The sequence below is a fragment of the Austrofundulus limnaeus genome, unplaced genomic scaffold, assembly GCF_001266775.1.
Source record: "Austrofundulus limnaeus strain Quisiro unplaced genomic scaffold, Austrofundulus_limnaeus-1.0 Scaffold413, whole genome shotgun sequence".
Classification (NCBI taxonomy): domain Eukaryota; kingdom Metazoa; phylum Chordata; class Actinopteri; order Cyprinodontiformes; family Rivulidae; genus Austrofundulus; species Austrofundulus limnaeus.
This window is the reverse complement of record NW_013952815.1, coordinates 17,521-40,691: the sequence shown is the minus strand read 5'-3', so window position 1 is coordinate 40,691 and position 23,171 is coordinate 17,521. Positions and strand designations below refer to the sequence as shown.

At 38.4% G+C, this 23,171-nt stretch overlaps 1 protein-coding gene across 2 annotated transcripts in view; it reads right to left on the bottom strand.

The window, feature by feature from the left end:
• Positions 1-22,735, bottom strand: part of jak2b (Janus kinase 2b) — a 28,315-nt gene extending 5,580 nt beyond the window's left edge. The window contains exons 1-17 of one of the 2 annotated variants that reach the window (XM_014024233.1): positions 22,234-22,735; positions 19,495-19,731; positions 16,378-16,501; positions 16,154-16,271; positions 10,526-10,671; positions 9,966-10,269; positions 9,345-9,464; positions 9,096-9,253; positions 8,336-8,447; positions 7,381-7,567; positions 5,494-5,618; positions 4,602-4,736; positions 3,659-3,746; positions 2,266-2,393; positions 1,927-2,065; positions 1,459-1,610; positions 1,053-1,203 (exon numbers count right to left, since the gene is read on the bottom strand). In XM_014024233.1, coding sequence (XP_013879687.1) covers positions 1,053-1,203; positions 1,459-1,610; positions 1,927-2,065; positions 2,266-2,393; positions 3,659-3,746; positions 4,602-4,736; positions 5,494-5,618; positions 7,381-7,567; positions 8,336-8,447; positions 9,096-9,253; positions 9,345-9,464; positions 9,966-10,269; positions 10,526-10,671; positions 16,154-16,271; positions 16,378-16,501; positions 19,495-19,726 — 2,419 coding nt within the window. In that variant the 5' untranslated portion in view covers positions 19,727-19,731; positions 22,234-22,735. The remainder of the gene's footprint in view (positions 1-1,052; positions 1,204-1,458; positions 1,611-1,926; positions 2,066-2,265; positions 2,394-3,658; positions 3,747-4,601; positions 4,737-5,493; positions 5,619-7,380; positions 7,568-8,335; positions 8,448-9,095; positions 9,254-9,344; positions 9,465-9,965; positions 10,270-10,525; positions 10,672-16,153; positions 16,272-16,377; positions 16,502-19,494; positions 19,732-22,233) is intronic. The other variant, XM_014024234.1, reaches the window with a different exon arrangement.
• Positions 22,736-23,171: the final 436 nt, after the last annotated feature.

Sequence of the window (23,171 nt, the reverse complement as noted above, 5' to 3'; positions counted from 1 at the left end):
GATTAATTTTTCTGCACTCCACATGTTTAATCTGTGCGCGCTCTGGCGGGGTGAAACAATCATCCCGTTTATGCTTTACTTTTTTTTTGGAAAGACAGTCTGACTGTCAGCCTTTCCCACAGCGCTTCCCCGCTGTGCAAGGAGACAGTAAAGACTGAGTTATAGTTGCGCTTTCGAACGCGCGCGCATTCGGCCGTACGTCGTCGCGCTATGACCGCAGGAGAAATGAGGTCCAGACTCAGGGAGCTTTTGTGTGTCCTGGAGCACTACTTCACCTGCACTGACAGTCGCCTAGCTGCGCCATGTGCCGCGGCGTGCGCTCCTCCCGCAGCAGGCAGTGTGGCCGGTCAGGAGCACGCGTCGTCACGTAAACATGTAAACAGTTTGGCGTTCATTTTCACACACCCAAAACAGGTCCGGATAAGTTATGTTTTTTTTCCTCCCTCTTTATTTGCGCTCTCAGCCATGCTGCTCCCCGCTTCCTCTGTTTTGACTCCASCTGGTTACATCATCAAAAAAATTGCGCGGTTGACTACAGATCTCTATCATAGGACAAATTTATATAGTTTCTACCGTATATCGTTTATATYGCGCATTCCTAGTACTTTATTTACTTTGAGTAAGCGAACGTCGTGTTCACAAGATAATTAATCCATGAGATAATTCAGAGGCGGTCTGTTCGGTGAGTATAGGAGCTGCGAGGCTCACTTTCATGCTACGTTCAGACCGTGCTCTGTTTACTGAACCAGCGGCTGCTGACGTCATTACACTCCTGCGTGATGCTGTGATCAGGACAAGCATGGAAAACTCACCACTCTTATGCCAATACGGTAGCAATGACGCGTTTAGGTACCGAAACATGGTACCGTTTGATGTTACGTGAATAGGTTCTCGATCGTACCGACAGAATTCGGTCTGTACTTAAAAAAGTATCGAATTTGGTACCCATCCCTACCTACCTACCTAAGACGTTATAATACATACTCGTATTGTTAGGGTACATTTTAAAACTTGATACAAAGAATGTGGCAGGTTGCGGTTTTTACACAAACCTGGTGTGAAGAGGCTGTGGAGGTCACGAATCACTGCGCGGAACGTGGGTCTGAAMGTGGGCTCGTAGTCCATGCAGCTGGTAATCAGATTCGCCAGTTCTGTCCACTTTGGAGCAGGAAGATGATGGTGATCCTCATAGAACAAGATTTTCTGTGAAGCATAAATTAGATTTGTAGTGAACCTGTAGTAAACAAAAAACATTCTTGTAGTGATGTGAGAAATCGAGGCTTCGGCTTTGAGGAGTTTCCAAATGGCAAAACCCTGACCCCAAGTTACCAACGGTAAAACATGAAAACATGTTTTTTCTGCTCGGGCAGGTTACGAGGCAATTAACCAAATTAAATTTGGCTATTAACTTAGCACGCAGGTAGATTTCCCAAATGGTATAATATCATTCAACTCTACCTTTGAGTTGTCTAGTGTTGCTAGAGGTTTCTCCCCTCCACTGCAAATTTCCCACAATGTTGTGCCAAAGCTCCACTTGTCAGCAGCCAGGCTCAGTTTCACAGGCTCCTTGATGTATTCAGGGGGCACCCAGGGGATCCTCTCGATCAGGACTGATGACAAACAAAAACAGTGCAACAAAAACAATAATGACGTTTGATTTTTTTTTTACAGTATATGCTATTTGCCGACAAAAATTCAGTTTAATTTGATTCACCAACTAAATGAATCTCTCTAAAAACTGACTAAAAGTTACACAATATAAAAAAGTCAAAACGTTGGAACAATTTGCACTTTTTTTATTCTTTGATGAGCAACACAAAAAGTGATGCATCTCCATAGAGACAGGTTCTTTTAGGCGGTAACTTACTGCCCCCTGCTGGTTAAAAAAGGTTATGACAATTCAGCTGTTCTTAGACTGAAACTCACTTTCTTTGGGGAGGACAGTGACGCTGATTCCAGGGTCAGAGAGTTTAACAAAAGGCGGGTTTCCAGCTCTTCTGTCCTCTTCCCTTATTAGCAGAACATTTTTGGCACATATATTCCCATGAACAAGATGCTTTTCCTCCTGCAGGAACAAAGAAAGGATCTTGTGATCATCTACTCCCAACACTGAAAAACATTTACTTCAATTTCTGTTAATTAAACATTTTGTCTTTTAAAGAAGTCATAAAGTCTAAAGATTTGCGAAACATCGACGCTGATATTCATCAATACTCAGTGCCAGACTAGTTATGGGTTTGGATGAGACAGAACACCAGTTTGTACCAGGAAGTTCATGGCCCAGGCCAGCTGCTTTGCTACTTCAAGCTTCCACTGAATGTTTATGGAGTTCTTGTTCTTCTTCAAGTAGGTGTCCAGAGAGCCAAACTTCACGAACTCCTGCACCATAATGTCTGGAATGAAAATAAACAACAACTTCCAATTATTCCAGCAAAACATTTTGACATTAACAAGTTTTAAACACAATGCCACATCATGCCCAATATTAAAAAAAAAAAAAAAAAACAAGAATGTGGCTCTTTTTTCTGCACTTTTTATTAACAACTGATCCATTAAAACTTTGAAGTTAACTTTGAAATTCTCTTTTTTTTTAATTTACTGAAAAGATAGCAATCTTTGTAGGGATGGGCAGTGACTTTTTATTTTTGTATAATCAGACTCATTAAAAAGGTATGAACTGAACAAATGAATTTTTAATGTTTTTATTCTGCTAACAAGATCACTAGGTAGCCATAATGTGCCATGTTCTGTCCTAACTACCATGGTGCTTTGCCAGACAGGATAGGATTACAGAGTGGAAACTACAGCCAACTTTACGGCAGAATATGCCCCACAGCTTCACACTGATCCATAGGACTGGTGTAAACGAAGGAACACTAATACCCCCAGTTAGCAGAAATAGGGGCATTGCATTGGTGAGAACCAGAAGGCTCTGTTCCATCACTGCTCGTGTTTTTAAATCTATGGGCTCGACTCGGTGCAGCTTCAATCCATACTGCTACCAGCTCAGTTCTTAGTACTTCATCAGCCGTGGTTTTGAGCAAGCTGAAGGTGTGCAGGCCACTGATTGGCCAGAGAGCAACGTCAATCATGTGTGTCTGCATTACTGTCTTACAACCACATCATTCGTATTTGTAATTTACTTTTTAAAATATAAATATTTAATATATTCAATAGAATGGTGGTGTAAACCCACAGCGTGGTACTCTGAGGAGGAGCAGACTGCGGCTGACGACAGAATTCAGGCAGAGCCATGATTTACAAAGTCCAACCGGTGGAGAGAATATAGACTCGACCATTGCTTTTTTGGAAATTCTGGCAGAGTATGGTGAGTGTTTATTTTATTTCTCTTATTTTCTCATTGCTGTGTTGTGTCTTGAAGTTTCACGCACAAAACCACAGAGGCTGTGTAGACCTGAGTAGAGTCGAAGTGAGTTGTTGTGAAAATGGACAATGGAAAAACAATATTACGGTGCTCATCCCTACTTCTTTGATAATATTTACCTCTAAATTGTTGGTCAACATTACATTTGTTTATATTTTAACCATCCACCATGGTTACCAGATATAACAGTGTTATACAAGTAGATTTTACGGGGTATGCTGACAAATTACCAACAGTAAAATGTAAGAATGTAAAGCTTTAAAGCTAACTTACTCTCTTCTCCACAGACACACACTCCGTAGTTCAGAATCAGGTGTTTATGGGACAGCTGGCTCATCATACTGGCTGCTTCAAAGAAAGACTGAAGGACAGGAATAAAATGTAAATGAATGAAGAAATAAGCACACAATACATAAAGCATTCTCAGAAAACAGCCAAAGATCGAGTGAATTTCTTCGTCATAAATAGGATATTAAGTCTAGTTGCTCATTAACCACTTTCAGATTGTCTTGAAAGATTTGTAACCCACAGCAGATTTGCTTTTGATGTACTGTATCTCTCTTTTTCACTGTAATAAATAAACAAACACTTTCTCAGAAACTAAAGGCTCTTTTTCAAGACACCTCAGCCCAGAACTTGGAAGCCTTCCGGCTGCCTCGGATAGTCTGAACCAACCCTGATGTGTCACTGTGCTGTGAAGCAAGGCAGTAACAAACAAAATRATGGATGTATGAAAAAGTAATCTGGAGAGATAAATTTTAGTAAGGTAAGGTTTWTTTATACCTTATAAATAAGACTCTTATACTCAAAAGTGAAAGGTAACTCTTAAGGTTCTGCAATGCTCCCTTCATTTCTGGAAGCTCACACCTGAGTGGGACGGTTCTATCAGTGATTTATAAACGACCAAAGGAAGCATAAAAAGGGGACTGGTCTTTGCGGTCATTTTGTTAAAGTGTTATATGAAAGAGCCTTTATTAGCCTTTTGTTTACCTTTAAAAATCAAGTAGTAAAGCAGAAGTACACAACTTCTACAATAAATAACTACAAGCACTGTAAATTAAAGATCATTCAAATAAATGAACAAGCATGTACACATCCTTCCATTTACAAAATGTGCTTCCTGTAAAGTGAGTGGGTGCATTAAATTTACACAGGCAAACCTGAACATTTGCATACAAACACCAGTGTGCTTGCTTGATACACAGCTTTAACAGACCTCAGAGTAGTTTCTGTGGGCCAGGTCGAGAACTTTCATCACAACTTCCGTTTGGTGTATCTGTCCGTAGTCTCCAAGCTCCTTTCGAATGCCTTTGAAAATCTTTGTAAATGTTCCTTGACCAAGACTCTCCATCTGACAAGAAGATTCAAATTGCATGAAAATTAAACATTTATTCTTTACGAACGGTTCTTTACCTGACTGAAAGGCTTATTTGTTTGAGTAATAATAAACTCACAATGATGCATTTTAAATAATAAAACTAAATGTTGAAATTAGGGCTGCCACAAACGATTATTTTAATAATCGATTAATCACCGATTTTTTATTCTATTAGTCGACTAATCAGATCATACGTTAATTGAATATAAAACATTCAGCTTATCACGTCAGAATGCAGCTGCTATTATATAACCATCGTTAGATTTTAGCTATATGCTAACTAMAAATAATTGCTGTGGAAGGCAAGTTCTGCTCTGCAGATATTGCACAGGTTTCTCTTTCATTTTCTTAAAATGATCCCACACTTTTGAGCTCCGTTGTCAGGTAGCCATGATACCAGAGCCTGTCTGCATGATGTCTTGTGGCGTCCACGGCCTACCCCAGTTACCACTACTGTGCATGTGTGTCAAGGACAGAAAGGCAGATGTGGCAGTGGAAGSTGTCAAAGCAGTTTGGAGAGAAAAAAGTAAAGAACAACAAAAAAAAGAAAACGATTAATCGATTATTAAATTAGTCATCGATTATTTTAATAATTGATTAGTCGTCGATTAATCGATTAATCGTGGCAGCCCTAGTTGAAATGATCAAGTTCTGCTAGCACAGATTTTATTAAATGATAAATGCAAGGGAAGGATAAATGAGGAAGCACAGACATGCACTCTAAGCTTACAAATTCCAGATCTTCTTTCCTGATCTTGTGAAACACCATCTGACTAATGTTGTGTCGCTGAAGTGATGGAGACACAGGCACTTCTGAACCCTTGTTGCTCCTGCACACGAGCAGGCAGGACTTCTCTGTTGATAACACACAATAACAATCTTAGTTGAAAAAAACAAAACACAGATTTGTTCAAGGAAGAAAAAAACTACAGGGTGTAACTTAAAAATAATAATAATAAATAAGGGATAAAAGCTGGTGATATTAGTMAGAGCTCAGTGAGAAGCTGTAGTCTTTCATCACTTTCAGTGGAAACCACTTCTGGTAGAATTATGAAAGGAGGCAAGCATGTGAGTCATCCTGGTTTGTTTTTTACTCCTACTCTGCTGCTCATTTTAAACAAAAGTGTTTTCTCACAGATTACAGCAGTAACTTGCAGGACATTCTACTACTGCAGATTAAATAAAACCGTAGCAGCTTAAATAAACAAAAAAATTATTTAGCAGTCTTTTAAAAGAACATTCATGAGATTTTGAATTCTGGTATGCAAAATAATCAGTCAATGTTACTTGCAACCTCAGGGGACAGCCAACTGCAGAAACCACCAAGGTTAAACAGACGCTTTCAAATAAGCCAGAGGAAAAACCAAGGACTAACACTGAATAATTTGGCTTTTCTAGTTGGACTTGGTGTGTGGGACATTCATTCAACTGCTTGAAACAGGTTCCCACAGTGCTGACWAAAGCTTGTTACACATTCAGCAAAAACCAAGACAAATGTTCATTTTCTTGAGGTGGCAAAAACAAGAACAAAGCTTATTCTGACCGGGACATTTCATAATTTACCAGAAACTGAATCACAGAACTCTTTAGAAGTCCTCATAGAGGGAATGTCAACATTTCTGTTTTACCACATTAACCATGCCTATGTTAAATTTCTGATCAATCAATAAMAATTGACGGACATCACACAGGGAAAACTGCTCAATACGATTTCAAATCTACCCTGGTAGTGACATATTTTACTTTCTCAAGTTGTTGAAAGCACAACCACTGTAGCAACACAACTACAGTATGAAAATTTATGCAAAAGAACTGACTATAGAGGTAGACCTCAAACACAACGTGGACGTTGAAGCCAGAAAAGGACCAAGTTCTCTTTCAGCTGCTTCCAGAAAAAGTTTCAAGTCCTGCGCCTTCCTTATTAACAACAAAACAATACCCATGTTAAAAAATACAACTTTCAGGTGCTGACGGCCACAGTCCTTCCCTCGCTGCTGTGTGTTCATTTTTCTAACCAGAACGGTTTCACGTTGTCTTGATAAAGGCCACATCACAAGTAATTCCTGTATCCATATCAGCACTTCTTCAAAATCCTTGAACAACTAACCTAAAGGATTCACTTGATAAAAGTAAGGTCTAAGCTCCTCAGACCGAGCAGCAAAACAAACCTAATGACATCACAGATACATAAAGAACTTCTGTTTACACATACTGCAGCAAGGTCCCAAACAATCGACGCTTTATGATCAGCTATGTGAATGTTTATTAGTTGGTCATGTGACGAAGACTGTTGAGTACATAGTTAAAATTTGCAACATGCAATTTTCTCTCACAAAAATATAAAAAAAATAACACCTTAAGTAGTCACTGGTTTAAAAAAAGGCTTTTCTAACCAGCATAGGACTACTCCACTTAAGCTAATTAGCTTACTTTTCTGCTTTACGTGTGTAAAATATATTGTGTAATTATAAAAGAAAAGCTGCACAAGTCATCTTTCTCTATTCCACCTGTAACAGCCTTACATTCTGTGCCTTTGTCTAATGGTAGCACAGACTCGTGCACACACCTCTACCTAAAGTTGTCTTACAAAAAAATGGAGAAATCATGTTGGTCTTACCTTTAGATTGAGGAGGGCAGCACTTGCTGAACTGGAAAATGATGCCATCCGAGCGCACGGTTTCCTTTTGGTAGCAGCTGAGAAGTTCCTGCATAGTGCTGAAGTTTCTTTTGGTTCCACTGAGGTTAAACTCACCAGCCAAAGACCTGGTGATCTGGCAATGCTTGTAATCTACAGCATCATACACCTAACACACAAAAAGAACAGCTCAATGCAAATGCATACGATTTGGAGATACTTAAGAAAATAAACAAGTATCATTTTAACATCTCAGCTCAACAAATTAGTGAATAGAGAAAAAAGCAAGTTTCTGAAAAAGGGGCTCTCAAAACACAGGCAGACCATGCATAATGTTCTTAGTAGCAACATAAAAATGACCGCTCCCTTTTGACAACAGAACCAAGCAGTTCAGCAGGGTGCACTTTTCTTAGCAACTGGATGTTAAAAGTGCAGCTGTGCGCACAGAAACATCTGTTTGATATGTTGTCTAGAATTAAAAGACAACCATGACAAACGTGATAATGTTTGAGTGAACGTCTTACTTTTGTTATCATGTTATTTTGTTCTGAAGTACAGCGTGTTAGATAAACATCACATGTATGTCAGAAACATAGGAGAGCTCACAGTCCCGACTTGAACTCCGGTATAAAAGCTTTTTGTGCTGGATTTTTTTTAAAAAAAGTGTTCTTGGGAGACATTAATGACAGAAAAAGAAATATCACAAGTCCAAATTTAGCTGTTTTGCCTCCCAATCAACAAAGCATTGCATAACCTGTTGATGTACTAAAACCTACTGGCATCACTGTCAACAGATTTCCCACATACTGAGAGCAAAACAAGWCAGCAGAACAAGGCGTACAGGGAACAACTGATAAAATGAACGTCAATAAGAAGTGCCTCTGAAGACAAAATCTGGACAAAATACAAGATAATAAATTTTTCTATCCAGACCCACCTCAACTGGGAACGTTAGAAAATACTTGTTGAACTCTTTCGGGCTACATCTGAGAATGTACAACCCCCGCATGTTTCCACACTTCTGAAGCCGGTTGACAGCAAACTCCATTCTGCAAAAAAAAAAAAAAAAAAAAAAAAAAAAAAAAAAACAAGGGTGAAGTTATAATTGTAGAACTCAATAAGGCTATTGGAAATAAATAGAGGAGGTGGAGTTGTCTTTTATTGGGCAATGTCAAGCTTTGTATCTGCATCTATGCCTACACTGGAGTGGGAGTGGATTTCATTTATTTATAAAGGTTTATTCAAGAGAGATTGATCAAAATATTCTTTAATTTTTAAGAGAAAGTTTCATTTAAGCTTACAAAAACATCCCAAATAAGATGAAAAAATTCATGCACTTCAAAGTAGATCTTTGAATGAAGAACCAAGAATGTTTACTTAATAGGTCCTATATTATATCTGCTTTTATCCAAATTAACCTGAAGCCCCCCTGTGTAGAGTTCAAAGCCTTTTAATTAAAACACAGTAATCAAACAATCTTCTGGTCTTTTAGATCTGACGTTAAAACGTCCATAAGTTAAAGCGTCATCACATCATACAAAAATCATTCAATTAGTTTAATTAAATCAAGCTGAATTACATTTTAATTGGATTCGATTGAACCATGTTTATTTGGAATAAACATAAAACTTGTTTATTTTCCGTGTAAATTACCCAGAGATCAAACTGCACTTTTTTGGGAAAAAGACCGTACTTACGAAATGGCRCCATGGCAATGACAAGATATGGCCTCCACAAGTCTGGGGGGCGCCACTTCCTTACAAAGGTAGTGATGTGCGTCTGTGGTCAGTCGATAGTACCCATCGATGAGGGACACAAAYGAGAGGGCTTCAGACAAGCTGGGAAACTCCAGCTCCTGAAATAATAAAATAAAATCACTACAATCAGCACACCGTAGACTCAGGGCTCTGCTTACCAAAAAACTCTGTTTTTCATGGTCTAGTTACCAGATTCTTGCCATCTTGCTTGTTGATGGTGACCAAACGGCTCTCTCCTGCACCCTCTTTGCTAACTTGTTTGATACTGATATCAGTAACGTCAGGAAAGTCGCACAAGGTTTGCAGCTCCTAAAATAAAATTAAAAACAGCAAAAAATATACTCAATCTACATTTTATCACACAAAAAAAAAGAAAATTAGTAAGAAATAAGATAGCTATAACATAATGTGTTGTGTCTTTTTTTCCCTGAAGAACTGCTCCTATTTTACGGTCTAGTAGGTTTCTTTGGTTGGGTGACATTTCAAACTGGGAGAACTGGTCTAAACACTGGTGGTAGTGTACACTTGCAGGGACTGTTATCTCTGGTCTTCAGGAGGTTACCATCCTGCAGGTTTTAGTTGTTTTCCTACTTCATATGGCTGAATAATTACCTCCTCAACATATCAATATAAAGGATTTCAAAGCAGGATCACATCAGAGATATACAGAATAACAGCACTCAAGACAAGAGTTTTACACCTGTGAGGCATCATATAATTTATTGTATGTTTATTGCTCTGGAAATAAAGTCTCCAAGTATAGATATAGATGTATGGGTCGGATCACAAAACCAAATCACTGGGACAAACCTCATCAGAATCTTTCAGTTTCTCTCGACACCACTGTATCCCAGTGTCCGCAGCGACCAGAATGACGAGCTGTCCGCTGGACGGCTCACTGGAAGGCTCTCTGACCTGGAAGGTCTCCGTGTAGAAGGCCTTCTCCAGCGACTCAATGCTGATGAGGTACTTGAGCTTGAGATCACGGACGGTGGTCCGACACTGACTGAACTGCTGGATGAAGCGCTTGAAGCGGAAGCGGATTCTCTTACGTGTCAAGAAACTGCAGTCCTGAATTTGAGCTCTCATGTCCTTTGGCAGGAAGGACTTGTAACTGAAAGAGGTTGAGCAGATTTGTGCGTTAGCCAGACGTTTTAAATTTATTACAAGTCTTATCGCATTACATTCTTACAAGAAACGCTTTTACTAAATAAAATATTTGCATATATTTGTATAACATTCATTCTTGTAACGTATTAATAAAACATTATTTTGGCATGCTGCTGAAACAGTTAAGATAAGTTAGTTTAGAACAAATACAGCAGTAAAAACAAGCAACACAGATAAAAATGTCTCTTATCTCATAGTACCTTATAGAGTGGTAGATATCCAGAGGTGGCAACTGTTTCTCCTTAGCTGTTCTGGTCATGTCCAGAACAGCCAAACCAAGGCACTCTTCCTGCGTCTCGTGGGAGTCGGAAATCTTCACGAAGCCATTCACAAAATCATTTCTCCACTGCACAGAGAAATAAGAATAAGAGGTTTTTCAGTACACTTTGGTAGATTTTCCATAAAATACTGAGATCTAATGTGAGTTATACGGATCTCTGTATACATTGCATGAAACTAAATTTCAGAAGCGTGACAATTTATTTTTGCTTGTTTATTTTTATTTAAGCAGAGTTGTAAAGTAACTAAGTACAAATCCTTTGTTACTGTACTTAAGTAGAATTTTKGGGTATCTGTACTTTACTTGAGTAATTCTTTTTCAGCCTACTTTTTACTTCTACTTCTTACATTTTCACGCAATTATCTGTACTTTTTACTCCTTACATTTTTAAAAAAGGCACAAAGTAGAAAATCATTACTTTTATTTCATTTTTGCTTGTTTTCATTCCAGCTTGTTATTGTAAAAAATAAATACTATTCATATAAATTGTGCCTCCTATAGAGTGAATTTAATTGTTGTTGAATGAGAAGTATAAATATRTAAAATTCTGATACCATATTAGTTTGTACACAAACAAATCATGTCACACTCCAGCAGGACATAATCATTAAAATAAAAGGACTGTACTTAAGAAGTATTTGTATTTCATGAATAATGTATGTATGTATGTACAGTATATAAACTAAAACAACTAGTCTAGTGCATCTAAATTTAACATAAATTAATTATTTAAATACAATATAGTCATTTCTGCATTTTTTGGGGAGGTCATCTCCTAATAAACATCCTTACAGAAAATCTAACTGCTCATTTTAAATCAATACTTTTAATTTTAATACTTAAGTACAAAAAATATCAGATACTTTAAGATTTTTACTCAAGTAATATTCCTAAAGGAGACTTTAACTTTTACCAAAGTAATTATTTGGTAAGATACTTGCACTTTCACTCAAGTATCACTTTGTGGTATTTTATACAACACTGTATTTAAGCCATAACCTTGTTGAAGGTCTTCAAATGCTCTTTGACCTCAAGAGAGGAGAAATAACAGCTGAACATGGGAACAACATCTCTTGCTTGCAGTCACTGGAACAAACTTTGTTTTCACTGTTCCCCTGCAGGTCCATATGAGGAGAGCATGGCTGTGTACCACAACTAACCAATGACTGAGCCTCCTTCCAGGTTTAGTGACGTCACGTTTGCAGCTCTTGTTTTGACTTTAATAAGTCAGTTTGAACACTAAACAAACCAGAACTGAAAGGTAATGGATTTTTTTTTCTTCCCCCCTAATTTTGCAATAACTTGAATTTCATGCCATGGGTGCAAAGACAAACTGGAAGCAACAACAATGTCTTTGTAGAATATTTAATCTCAACCTTGCTAAATGAAAGACTTTTGTATAAATTGTGCAGCAGTGATAAAAAATAAAAAGTATGTTAATTAAAAATTTCACTGGCTGAATTGCTTGTTATTAACCTTTGAAAACAGGAAAGTTTTAGTTTCTTTTTTTCATGAGTACAAATAAATAGGTAAACCTTTTGCAAAAACGTTTAGTATTTATCACAAACACAGATATTAAACTTTTATTAAACTGCAAGGAACTAAATTCGGGTTACGAGCGAAAAACTGATTCAAAACAAAAAGTCATTTTAAGTTCAATAAAAATAAATAAAACTTAAATTTAAATGTAATAAAAATATTATCCAAATCAAATCAATATTTTTATTACATTTAAATTTAAATGTAATAAAAATATTATCCAAATCAAATCAATAGACACATTTAGAATAACCAAAAAATATCAACTGGGGGAAAAAAAGCTGAGCCAAGCACATCAACAGATTGCAGCACATCTTTGTTTCAGTCTCATACTGTGAGCATGCACAGGGGAGTAATTCTGTTGTGTTCCACAAAAACAAACGATAAAAAAATAAAAAACTACAGCCAACACCTGTCCACAGTGAAGCGTATGCGCTGACTTAATAATTGCAAACATGATGTGYCAAAAATGACTCCTCAGCCGTGCTCTCCTTCTCACTTTTAGGCTTTTCCTCAAGCTGTCAGGTTAGGTTTCTGCAGGCATAAATCCACATAATCCTTCAGGTCACAAATAGGTCAACTTCAGCCTTATTCCTAACTTTAGTTTGAGCCACCTAAACCTCATGCATTTCTACAGAATGTAGTCTTTTTTTCCCCCCAAGGTCAAACAAGGCTATCTTGGTTTATCTGTTAAAAAAAAGCCAAAGTTGCACTAGTCTCTTCCTATCCTTTGCAGATATTTTATCATTGGTACCGTTACAAAAAAAAAAAAAAATCTGTACACATCAATAGTGTACTCTGACCTAAAAGAAAGGGGCCAAAATTCTAGCTGCCAAAAGAAAACAAAATTTTAAAAAAATCAATTCCCATGTAGTTTTTTCCTGCTCTACCAGGATAGAATTCCAAAAGCACAGTTCCACAAAATCTTTTAGTTTATTGAGGTCAATCTTAGTATTGATTTATGTCAAAGCATATTTATATATTCTGTACTTTTCTATCCCTGTCCTACAGACATTCTACTATTAGCGCAGAGTAGAAAATAAAATACTCTGAAAACAGGCAGTTGGTATGAAGGCACACTATTGAAAATCTATATTAATTAAATGGAAAAATTACCCTTTACTCCACTGGTATACAGCGTATTTTTTAATTTTCTCAGCAGTTTGTACCATRCAGGTAAGGAGTTTTAGTTTTTGTTACTACAAGATTCTGAACACTATATTTTCTGAAAGATAATTMGTTAGCAAAACAATTATGCATAAGTACAAAGAAGCAACTAGTAATGTGCATAAATAGCAAATTCACCAAGGTTATATTCAGTGTGGATKTTCATGTCTCTTTTGTAAACTGCTGTTTTTAAAGCCCACAACTGTTATGCTGTTACATACATGTATTTGTATACCAGCTTTAAGATAACAGTTATTGTGACTATCTATTGAAAAAACTGTTAGGCATCTAGGAACGTGTTGAAGTTAGAGTGATGGAAAGTTAACGTGTGCGATTCTGAGCTGAGTACATTATTTTCTGTAATCCAACATAAATTAATCTGTGTTGTTTATCGTGGTTMATTTGGCCAAATAAAAACTCATAACATTGAAGTTCAATTTCTACAAGCTAGGTTTCATTTCTTGCATTTTTCCTCTCTTTTATAAACTTCAAGGCATCTTTGAAACCYCAATAAGAAGTAACGGGTTCAAAAAGTACCTTACAGATTACAGACCTTACAAATGTAAACATTTAATGTAACATACTCTTTAAAATGCATCTACTGTCTTCAATCTACAGAAAGAACATCGATGTTCAAATATACAAATATTTTCAATGTATTAAACTCACAGCATTACTCTTTTAGGCTACTATTTGRCAAAAAGATTCCCTCTATTTTAAAAGACTTTAAGACCAAATAATATAGTTTTAGTGTGACTTTCATCTCAATAGGTACCAAGCAGACATTGTCAGAATTCCACACAAAAATGTGCTCACGCATCACTGGTCAGAATATCCCTGATAATTTGCCAAATCTAGATAAGCTTTCCACTTTGCCGTGAAAGGTAATGGTTCTTACAGGCATCCTGAATGCACCAGTTCTAAATGAGGGAAATGTCCTTTGTGYAGGGTTAGGGCTCTTTGATTGTTTCAGACAAAGACAGGAAGCGGTGATGAATCTGAACAATGGCAGCGCAGCCGAAGCCACGGAGAGCACTAAGTGTGGGGATTCAGTTTTGTGTACTCGTCTAGCTTTTGTTTTTAACTAAAGTGAACGTTTGCGTGCAAAAATCAACATCTATGCCGGAGCAGCCTCATGATTTTTAAAAGGAAGGAGAAAAAAAAAGTTATAACTTTCTTCATTTATTTCTTGTTTTCAGTGAGGTTTAGTGGAGTTAAAAACTGAAACTGTGAACCAACTCAGTCTAATCACATTTTTAGTGATATTGTGATTTTTCTGACATGAAGCTAGCCTGGYTAAAAMCAGACCCTTAYCCTTCACTTTGCTTCGGACGGCGGGTCTGGACTCGCTGTTATTGAGAAGCGATTCTTGCAGGAGGCGTGGCCTCTGTTGAAGTGTGAGTGTGTATGTCRCTGTGAAGGAGGCTAAGCTAAGAAGCTAACCGGAAATCGCGTGTGTTGTAAACAACCCTACTGAGAGGAGAACAGTACYGAGCCGAACGAGATGACTGTAAATGAGAGCTGCTGCTTTCTCAGACAAAAATTTGGAAGCCTTATCAACACAGACTGGCTTCATTCACTTCCTCCACTGCCATATGCTAAACTAACTAGCAGGCACTTTGCAGAAAATCGACGTCGTTCAAAACTACTCCTTCTGTTCTCTGATTGGTCCAGGTAAAATAAACTACAAACAGACACTGCGCAGAAAATCGACATTCTGTTCTCTGATTGGACCGCCTAAAAATCTGCCAGCGAAATCCTTSTCTATGGGAGAAATGCCAGAGGGAGCAGWGAAGGGAAACTAGAATTGAGCGGAGCTGCGTAGGAAGGCAAGGGCCAGGCTAACATGAAGCTAAAATACTGGGACATTCAGTGCTCTTACAGTATACACATTGAACTCAACAAACTATAGCTCTAATTTCAGCTTGAGTACAACAAAGGAACTGCACTATTCTAAAGACCTAWCTAACCAGGTTCTGATGGGTTGAATCAAGCTTATAATTTCACACCAGCAGACTGCAGACCACTGATTGGTCAAGGAGCCAAGTCACTAGACAAGTCAAGACAGCGACCGTTTCATCTGCTGTTTTCTACAGCCACATCGACTTTCCATCCATCCATCCATTTTCTTCCGCCTATCCGGGGTCGGGTCGCGGGGGCAGCCGCTTCAGAAGGGAGGCCCAGACCTCCCTCTCCCCAGCCACTTCTTCCAGCTCCTCCGGGGGAACTCCAAGGCGTTCCCAGGCCAGCCGAGGGAGACATAGTCTCTCCAGCATGTCCTGGGTCTTCCTCAGGGCCTCCTCCCGGTGGGACGTGCCCAGAATACCTCACCAGGGAGGCATCCAGGAGGCATCCTTACCAGATGCCCGAGCCACATCAACTGGCTCCTCTCGACGTGGAGGAGCAGCGGCTCTACTCTGAGTCCCTCCCGGATGACCGAGCTTCTCACCCTATCTCTAAGGGAGAGCCCAGACACCCTGCGGAGGAAACCCATTTCGGCCGCTTGTATCCGGGACCTCGTTCTTTCGGTCATGACCCAAAGCTCATGACCATAGATGAGGRTAGGAACGTAGATCGACCGGTAAATCGACTTTCTTTTATCCATATTTTTTGTAAGCCCTCTCTGGTTCACTTTTAACTTATTTATAAGGCATTCCATGACATTCACATCCTCCATTGTTGGGTGTCGCTAAAATRTAACAGAGGGGTGTCGAGCAGCCTTGCTATGACAATCGTACTCACATATGAAAAAGCACCCAAACCATGTAGAATCAAACTAGGGTGAGATGGGTTATACTACACTTTACAATAAAAAGAAAATGCTTTRTGTGAACATGCTTACCTGAGAAAAGAGGTAGGACATTACATAATCATCAAGGATGGGGCTTTCTGACCCTTTTTTGACCCCATAACGATAAGCACGAGATGCTCCGCTACTGTACCAGCCAGGGAAGTAGTAGCTGCAGTATTAAGTAGAAAAAAAAAGAAAAAAAAAAAGATTGAACAACGATATTCAAGTTTTAATGTGAAAATAAACACACTCACAAAAAAAACCAAGTATAGTACCGTATTCTAAAAAACACATCTTCAGAGGACAACTCATCAAGCCGGAAGATGTGATTAGGAGAAAACCACATGCGGTCTCGCTCCCGAAAGAGACCAAAAAGGCTGAAGTACAGAGGTGATATACCTGGAGTGTTTCAAAAACAGAGAAATCATGTTACATTTGGAATGCTTGCATCACATTTGGTAGCGTAACATAAATTAAGTGCCAAACAACAACAACAACAAAAAATTATCCACAGTGCACCCATGGACGTTACTCAGTGCATGCTCAAATGTGCACGCACTTTAATGGAGTGGGCCTCGGGACACGGATAAGAAAACTACTTGTTTTTAGTACTCAGGGGTAGACATAACCATTGTTTAGGTTGTCCGAGACARCCTRTTTTCATTTTGGACAACCAGATCCTGTCTCCTGGTTGTCCACTGGACAACCAAGAAAAAAAAGACCTTGATTAAAGGGGCAATATCATGTAAAATCAACTTTTGAGTTTTATATCATGTTATAATGTTATACTCTCATAAAAAACATGCCCAAAGCCTTGCTCTGACTCATTCATGCATGTTTGAGAAATCCTGCAGCGTTTTTTAGGAAGCCATACTGAGGAGCAAAACAACAGGTGGGGACCTGAAACGCCCCTGGGACGTGTCTTTAAGCCGAACTTCCTCATGGCAGAGTGCACCCCCTCCCCCCTCCCCACACACCCCGCCCATGACTCCTGCAGGCTCTCGGGTGAAAGTGAAACCTAACTGTCTGCTGAGCTCATCATTAGTTCTTACTCAGTGAAGCTCTATTCAGGTTAAAAATACCTTTGAGGAAATGTATTTTCAGATTCAAAGTAAACTGCATCATAGCGCATGCACGAAGCCCCCCACGAGTGCGACCCCCCCGCACTGAAATGGGAYGGGACAGAAGCGAAGTTGGTTCTTAAATAGACAAGAGGCCAATTTCAAGGCRTTYAGAAGAGGAAGTGATGAGAAGATAAGTTTATTTTCTATTTTAACATAAAAACACCATTTTAATAACAGCTGAAGTTGACATAGAAACTTTACTATGGTATAGTATTTAAATGTATGCCCGAGAAATACATAATATTGGCCCTTTAAAGTTCTCTGCCACGGGTATCCGTCATTTGTAAAAAATGAAAAGGGAGAAAAAACTTGGTAAAGCCGAACAGAACACTAAACTGTAACTTTTAATAAGGTCGTGTACACAGTACACTCCTATTTAAGTGAAAATGTTTGACCTGTGAGCAGAAAGAAGTTTATGAATGTTGGGTCACCTCTAGATTTTATTACAACATTTCTGCTGCTTTACTCCCTGAGCCTTAAATACTCCATTTCAAAGAAGAGGAGGAGGAAATTTTATTCACGCAGCTCCTGTAAACCTGGCTGACTGAGAACAATTATATTTAATAAATAGGCCTGTCGCGATAGTAAATAAATCAATTAACTGCACGATAAAAAATTTTGAGGTCGGTAAAAAAATGTCATTTTCCTGCTTGTTTGTTTACTTCGTCTCTCTCCCTCTCTGTGCTCCGCTACACAGGAGCTCAGCTAACTCCTCCCCTCCTGTTTTCTTAGTGTCGGGAGGAGTGAACTCTCGCTTTAGCATGAGAGCTCGTAGCAATAACAAACTAAAGAAACGTTTCAAAGCAGAACGCGGCTGCTGCAGTGTCGGAGCACCAGAGCTTGAATTTCGCTGTGGGGAGACACTCACACGGAGGGAGGGAGAGAGAGAGAGACAGAGAGAGAGGAGGAGAAGGGGTGGGGGCTGAAACTCCCCCAGACCCGCGACAAAGTCGTCAAGACTTTACCTGTAGCTCCCAAAAATAACAGGAAACTTAAACGCACCATCTGTGTTTTAACATAACACCCAAAAAACCTGTAGCTGTCCCAACAACTCATGAGGAAAACTCTGAACTGTCTGATTTCCTCCCGCAGCGCTCTGACTGTTCCACACACACACACACACATAGACACGTTTGTTCTTCTATCCTCATGGGGAATTTGCATTGATTTTCATTCATTTACCAGTATTTTCTATTACCATTTGACCCTAAACCTAGCCTAMACTTTACATGGGATGTGAACTGGGCTTATGTCCCCATAAGAAACAGTGGGTCCTCACCAGGCTGTGKGGTTTGCTTCATCTCTAAAGAGATGCTGCTCTTTAATATTGTTTATTTACTGTCTTAGTTGTGTGTGGTGTTTACATTTTGTTGTTCTTTGGTTTTTTTTATTCAAGTGCATTTTTGTTAGACTGAGAGTCCACTTTGTTAAACATTCTTTAAAAATTAAAGTTTATTGATTTATTACACTTAAATATTACGCTTTTATAATTATTAGTTGTAAAATGGTCACCAGGAAATATTTTCGCTTATCGCAATAATTTGTGAGACAATTAATCGCCCAGCAAAATTTGTTATCGTGACAGGCCTAATAATAAACTTTGTCTACAGAACAATATACTTGTTAAATTAGATTTTTTGTGAGATTCTTTTGGACAACCAAAATGTTTTGTCAACAGCTGTAAAAACATCCTTATGTCTACCCCTGGTACTAATACGAGTGAAGAAAATGGTAAATAAAGTTTGTCTAAAATGTCAGGTGTGTTTTGGTTTATCATAAAACCCATAACATGCAGGCAAGTCTAGTCCCTCCCCGCATGACCCAGCGGTTCATTAGCAGTGTCACATTTGCAACGACTCACAAATTAAACCTTTACTCCAAAAAGGAACGAAGCAGAGATAACATATCTTGCTTATACCCACACAGAGCAAAAGAAATTCAATAATTAAAAAAAAAAAGAAACAAGCTTTTGCAGATGGATATCCTTGTGGTGACTATGAAAAGCTTTTGGGTGCAGCGTTTTTATGAGAATTATCTAAGTGGAGACATGAAAAAATTTCCTGTTTATGGCCCTTTTGTCTATTCCTGGCAGTGTGAGTCACGTCTTTCATTCAAATAATTAAATAAGAAGGTAAACGTATTATTTGTTTTATCTAGTAAAATTCCATGACTCGTTGACATCCTAAGGCCAGAAACTTAGGGGAAGCACAGGGTTGTAAAGTACGAATGGAGCGCTTCATGCAGGTTTGCACGTTTGGGATCACTCACAGCACGCCTTAGCTGCGTCTATGCACAGCTCCTCAGCCACGTAGTCCCCAGGTGGGTAGCTGAGGAAGCCGCAGTCGGCTGCTCCCTGGCTGCTGTGATAGAAATGAATAGTCAGAACAGGCGCTGCCGGTCTCGTGTCTGAAGATTCCCGATGAGCGGTCCCATTTTGGTGCACCGCAGGGCAGGAGTCAGTCGCGGTGTCCATAGCGGGCAGAGAAGCCATCAGCAACATGCGCCCTGAATTTGATTAAAAGCAAAATGTCAGCCCTGAGAAGGATAGCTGCTTCATAGTCGTATAAACTTAATATCACAATCAGAGAACACACGGTTTGAACGGTCGCTCTGTGTTTGAACGTGTTGCATAAAGCTGCAGCACAGAGGAACCATTGTCTAGAAAAATGGTTATAAAATCTGTAAATCTAATTCTGAGTGATAATTATGAAAGAAAGTCATGATTTTCTTTCTAAATGAAGCAAAGAGATTTTTTTACCCCAACACTGTCATTTTGTTATCTTTAAAAAAATAATGTTTTTCATTATGACAGCTTTTTTCTAATCATCTGTTTAATGGATTCAATGCTGCTTGAAATTGCCTCGAAATATTGTTTTCATAAAAAGGTACTGAAAGCCCATTTTGAAACTGAAAACTTCTTTAAACGCAGAAAAATATCAAACTGCTGATAGAGAGTTGCCTAAAGCACAGTATTTTACATGCAACATTTAACTTGGGGATATTCAAAACTTGAAGTATTCCGGTTGCTCCCTCCCACACGCAACCAAAGTCCTCATTATTGGGCTCCTGACCTCATTTGTACATGTAACCAAGCTACTTAGCATCTCATTTTAAGCTCATTTTCACACATTAACACTGGAAATTTTAAGGCGAATGCGTGGGCAGTTTCACCTAGACTTTTTCCTTTTCTGAATTATTTGTTCACACTTGCGCTTCAAAGCAGGAAACTTGCTGGTGTAAACGCTCTTTGAAGCCAGAAATGCGAGGGACAGAGCACGAGGGAGCGTTGCTGTAGCACAAGATGTGACGCAAAATATAAACGATGGAAATTGATTTGTTTTGTGAACAACATAATGAGATAGCAGATGAGGCTTCTCGATAACTGTTTTTGTGTTACCAAACAACACTGAATTTAATGTTTTAAAGCATCTTTTTCCCTATCAGCAGCTTCACACACAAACTACACACTTTGATGGATTGCTGCAAAGATATTTCAACAAGTACTATCCAACGGAAACACCTCTGGAAAGTTTAAAGTTTAAAACTCACTTTAGAGACAAAACTTGCTGGAACAACTAACCTAATTTTGCTCAAATCTACGGTAAATATAGTATTAGTTCTCAAAGTGAAAAGGCATAACCTCTCAGAAATGCAGTTACACAAGTGAAAATTACATAGTTCAGATAAAAAGACACGCGGGATTAGAAAAAAAGTTAAAAGCATCGAGTCAAGAACGACCATTTATGAGCATTTTTGTGTTTGTTTTAATGGTGTAAAGGAACTAAACAAACAAGATACTGAACTTGTTGTCTGTTTACTTAAATATTATCATTTGTATGGTTGATGAGTTTGGACACGCTGCAATGGAATTTCCCATAAAACAGCGAAAGAAGATCTAGTAGCAACAAACACATTATTACACAGGTAAATTCTGTTTTTCAGCAAAAATGGTGACCAAGAGGTGTCTAGTGACTTCCATAAGCTTTTAAGTTTAATAATTCCCTTTAAGCTCATTTTAAGCACACACAAAATAAAAAAAAATAAATAAAAACCCTCACACATCTTTAATTATATTGCTGGACGTAGATTTGAGTAAATAAAATATCAAAATTGTATTTAAAATTGTGACAAAAAGTGACTAAAGTTTAAATAAATTTATCTAATTCACKTTTACTTTCAGAGGCAACTATATTTTTGTCTTTAAGTCCCTGTCAGACTATAACATTTCAAACTTATGCTGACTTATGAAAATTTTGTTATAACTATTTTACTCATATCAGCTAAACATTGCAATTTGTATAGGTCCAAAATATGCTTCCAGCAGATTGTTTTTTTTTCCAGCTTAGACATCTTTAGTGTTGGATAAACTTTTCATAAGCTGTCTAAAACGTTATGTGACCTTTAGTGATTAATTTTAATATAAATAAAATACATCACACTGTTATTTCAGTGACAACCTGCAATGTCGCATTTCCTTCTCATCTGTGATATCTAAATATCCACTAAATATAACCTTAAATAAAAACGTGCTTAGTTATACAAAATGCTTATAACATTTCTAATCATGTCTCTTATCACCAAAAGGGACTAAATAATGTTTGCTTTTGCAGCTTTACTCAAGTTGGCTTCAATTAGCTGGGAGTTAACTGGAAATAAAGTATTTGTAAACAGCAGTATTTCTGTAAAATATCGAACAATTTTCCACCACTGTAGTACTTTTTTTTTTTTAAAGTCATCACTGCCAGAAAGGTTTAAACTCAGTCCAAGGTTGCTTTGTTGAGTAACATTGAACACATCAGGTCATATACAGAAAAAAAACTTTAGCTGCAAAACAAACTCATCAGGCCGTGGTCTTAGGAGCTAAACTAACTTAACGCTAGCAAACTCACAAACCTGCCATGCTGGCAGTGTTTTTGACTGTGGAAACGTAATTCAGCCCGAGTTGAAAGGTTTGGAATAATAAGAATAGCCCAAAGAAATGAAATAGTAAACGAGTTAAATACCCACTTTCGTATACGAGCCCGAAGTGCAGCTCGGTAGCCTTCTGCTAACTTCCAAGGCCAGCGCTCCAGCCAGGACCAGAGACCGTTTCAGTGACTCCCAGAAGCGGACAGAAAACTGCTATCCAATGTTCCGGTTCCGACACTGCACGCAAGACACTGTAATTTATCTAAAGCTTCGGGGGAAAAATAAACTCGTCCATGTCGTACGCTGCTGGCCAGCTCCGTAGGCTACGTCTGGTCAGCCCTAGCATTAGCCATCGCACTCCGGAGGAACTCCACCTCCAGTCGTTTTATCTTTTCGATCTTTTGTGGCTAAAAACCGAGCTTGCTTACGAACCCGAACACGCGTAATTACTTTGTAAGCGGTCTTCTTCAACTAGAACATCGGCTTTATACATAAATAAATTTAGCGACARCTACAAATGTTGCCAACTGAACTGCCTGAACTGGTAAACAGAGAGCTAGCTACTCCGCCAGTGGCTGCTACGGCTCGTAGCTCAGACTGAGTCAACAAACCGGCAGGAGCCTCTCCCACCATTCCTGTGATGCGTTTAAAACAGTCGGAAAATTTCCTTCTGTATGAGTCCCGATTTCATAACGTAAGAAAAAAAAAACCTACTTTGTTTAAAAATCATAGCTTTTGATAATTTTCTGTCAACTTTCTTGCCAACTATTAGAATGGTAATGTGCAAAAATTCCACAAAAACACTGACAAATTTYCCCCCACAATGAAAGTCAAACTGCATGCTTTTAATTTACAAACTCTTTTTAAAATTGATTACTTATCCGAGAAAACAAGTTTGAGTAACTGAATGTAAGTTTATTCTGCATCAAACTTTGACAGTGATTCCAGCTGTAGGTGTTTCTAAGAAAAGTCAATATTACAGGGCAGAAAAAGGGATAGTCAGCTTTAGAAATCAGCAATGTACTTGTGCAAATTTA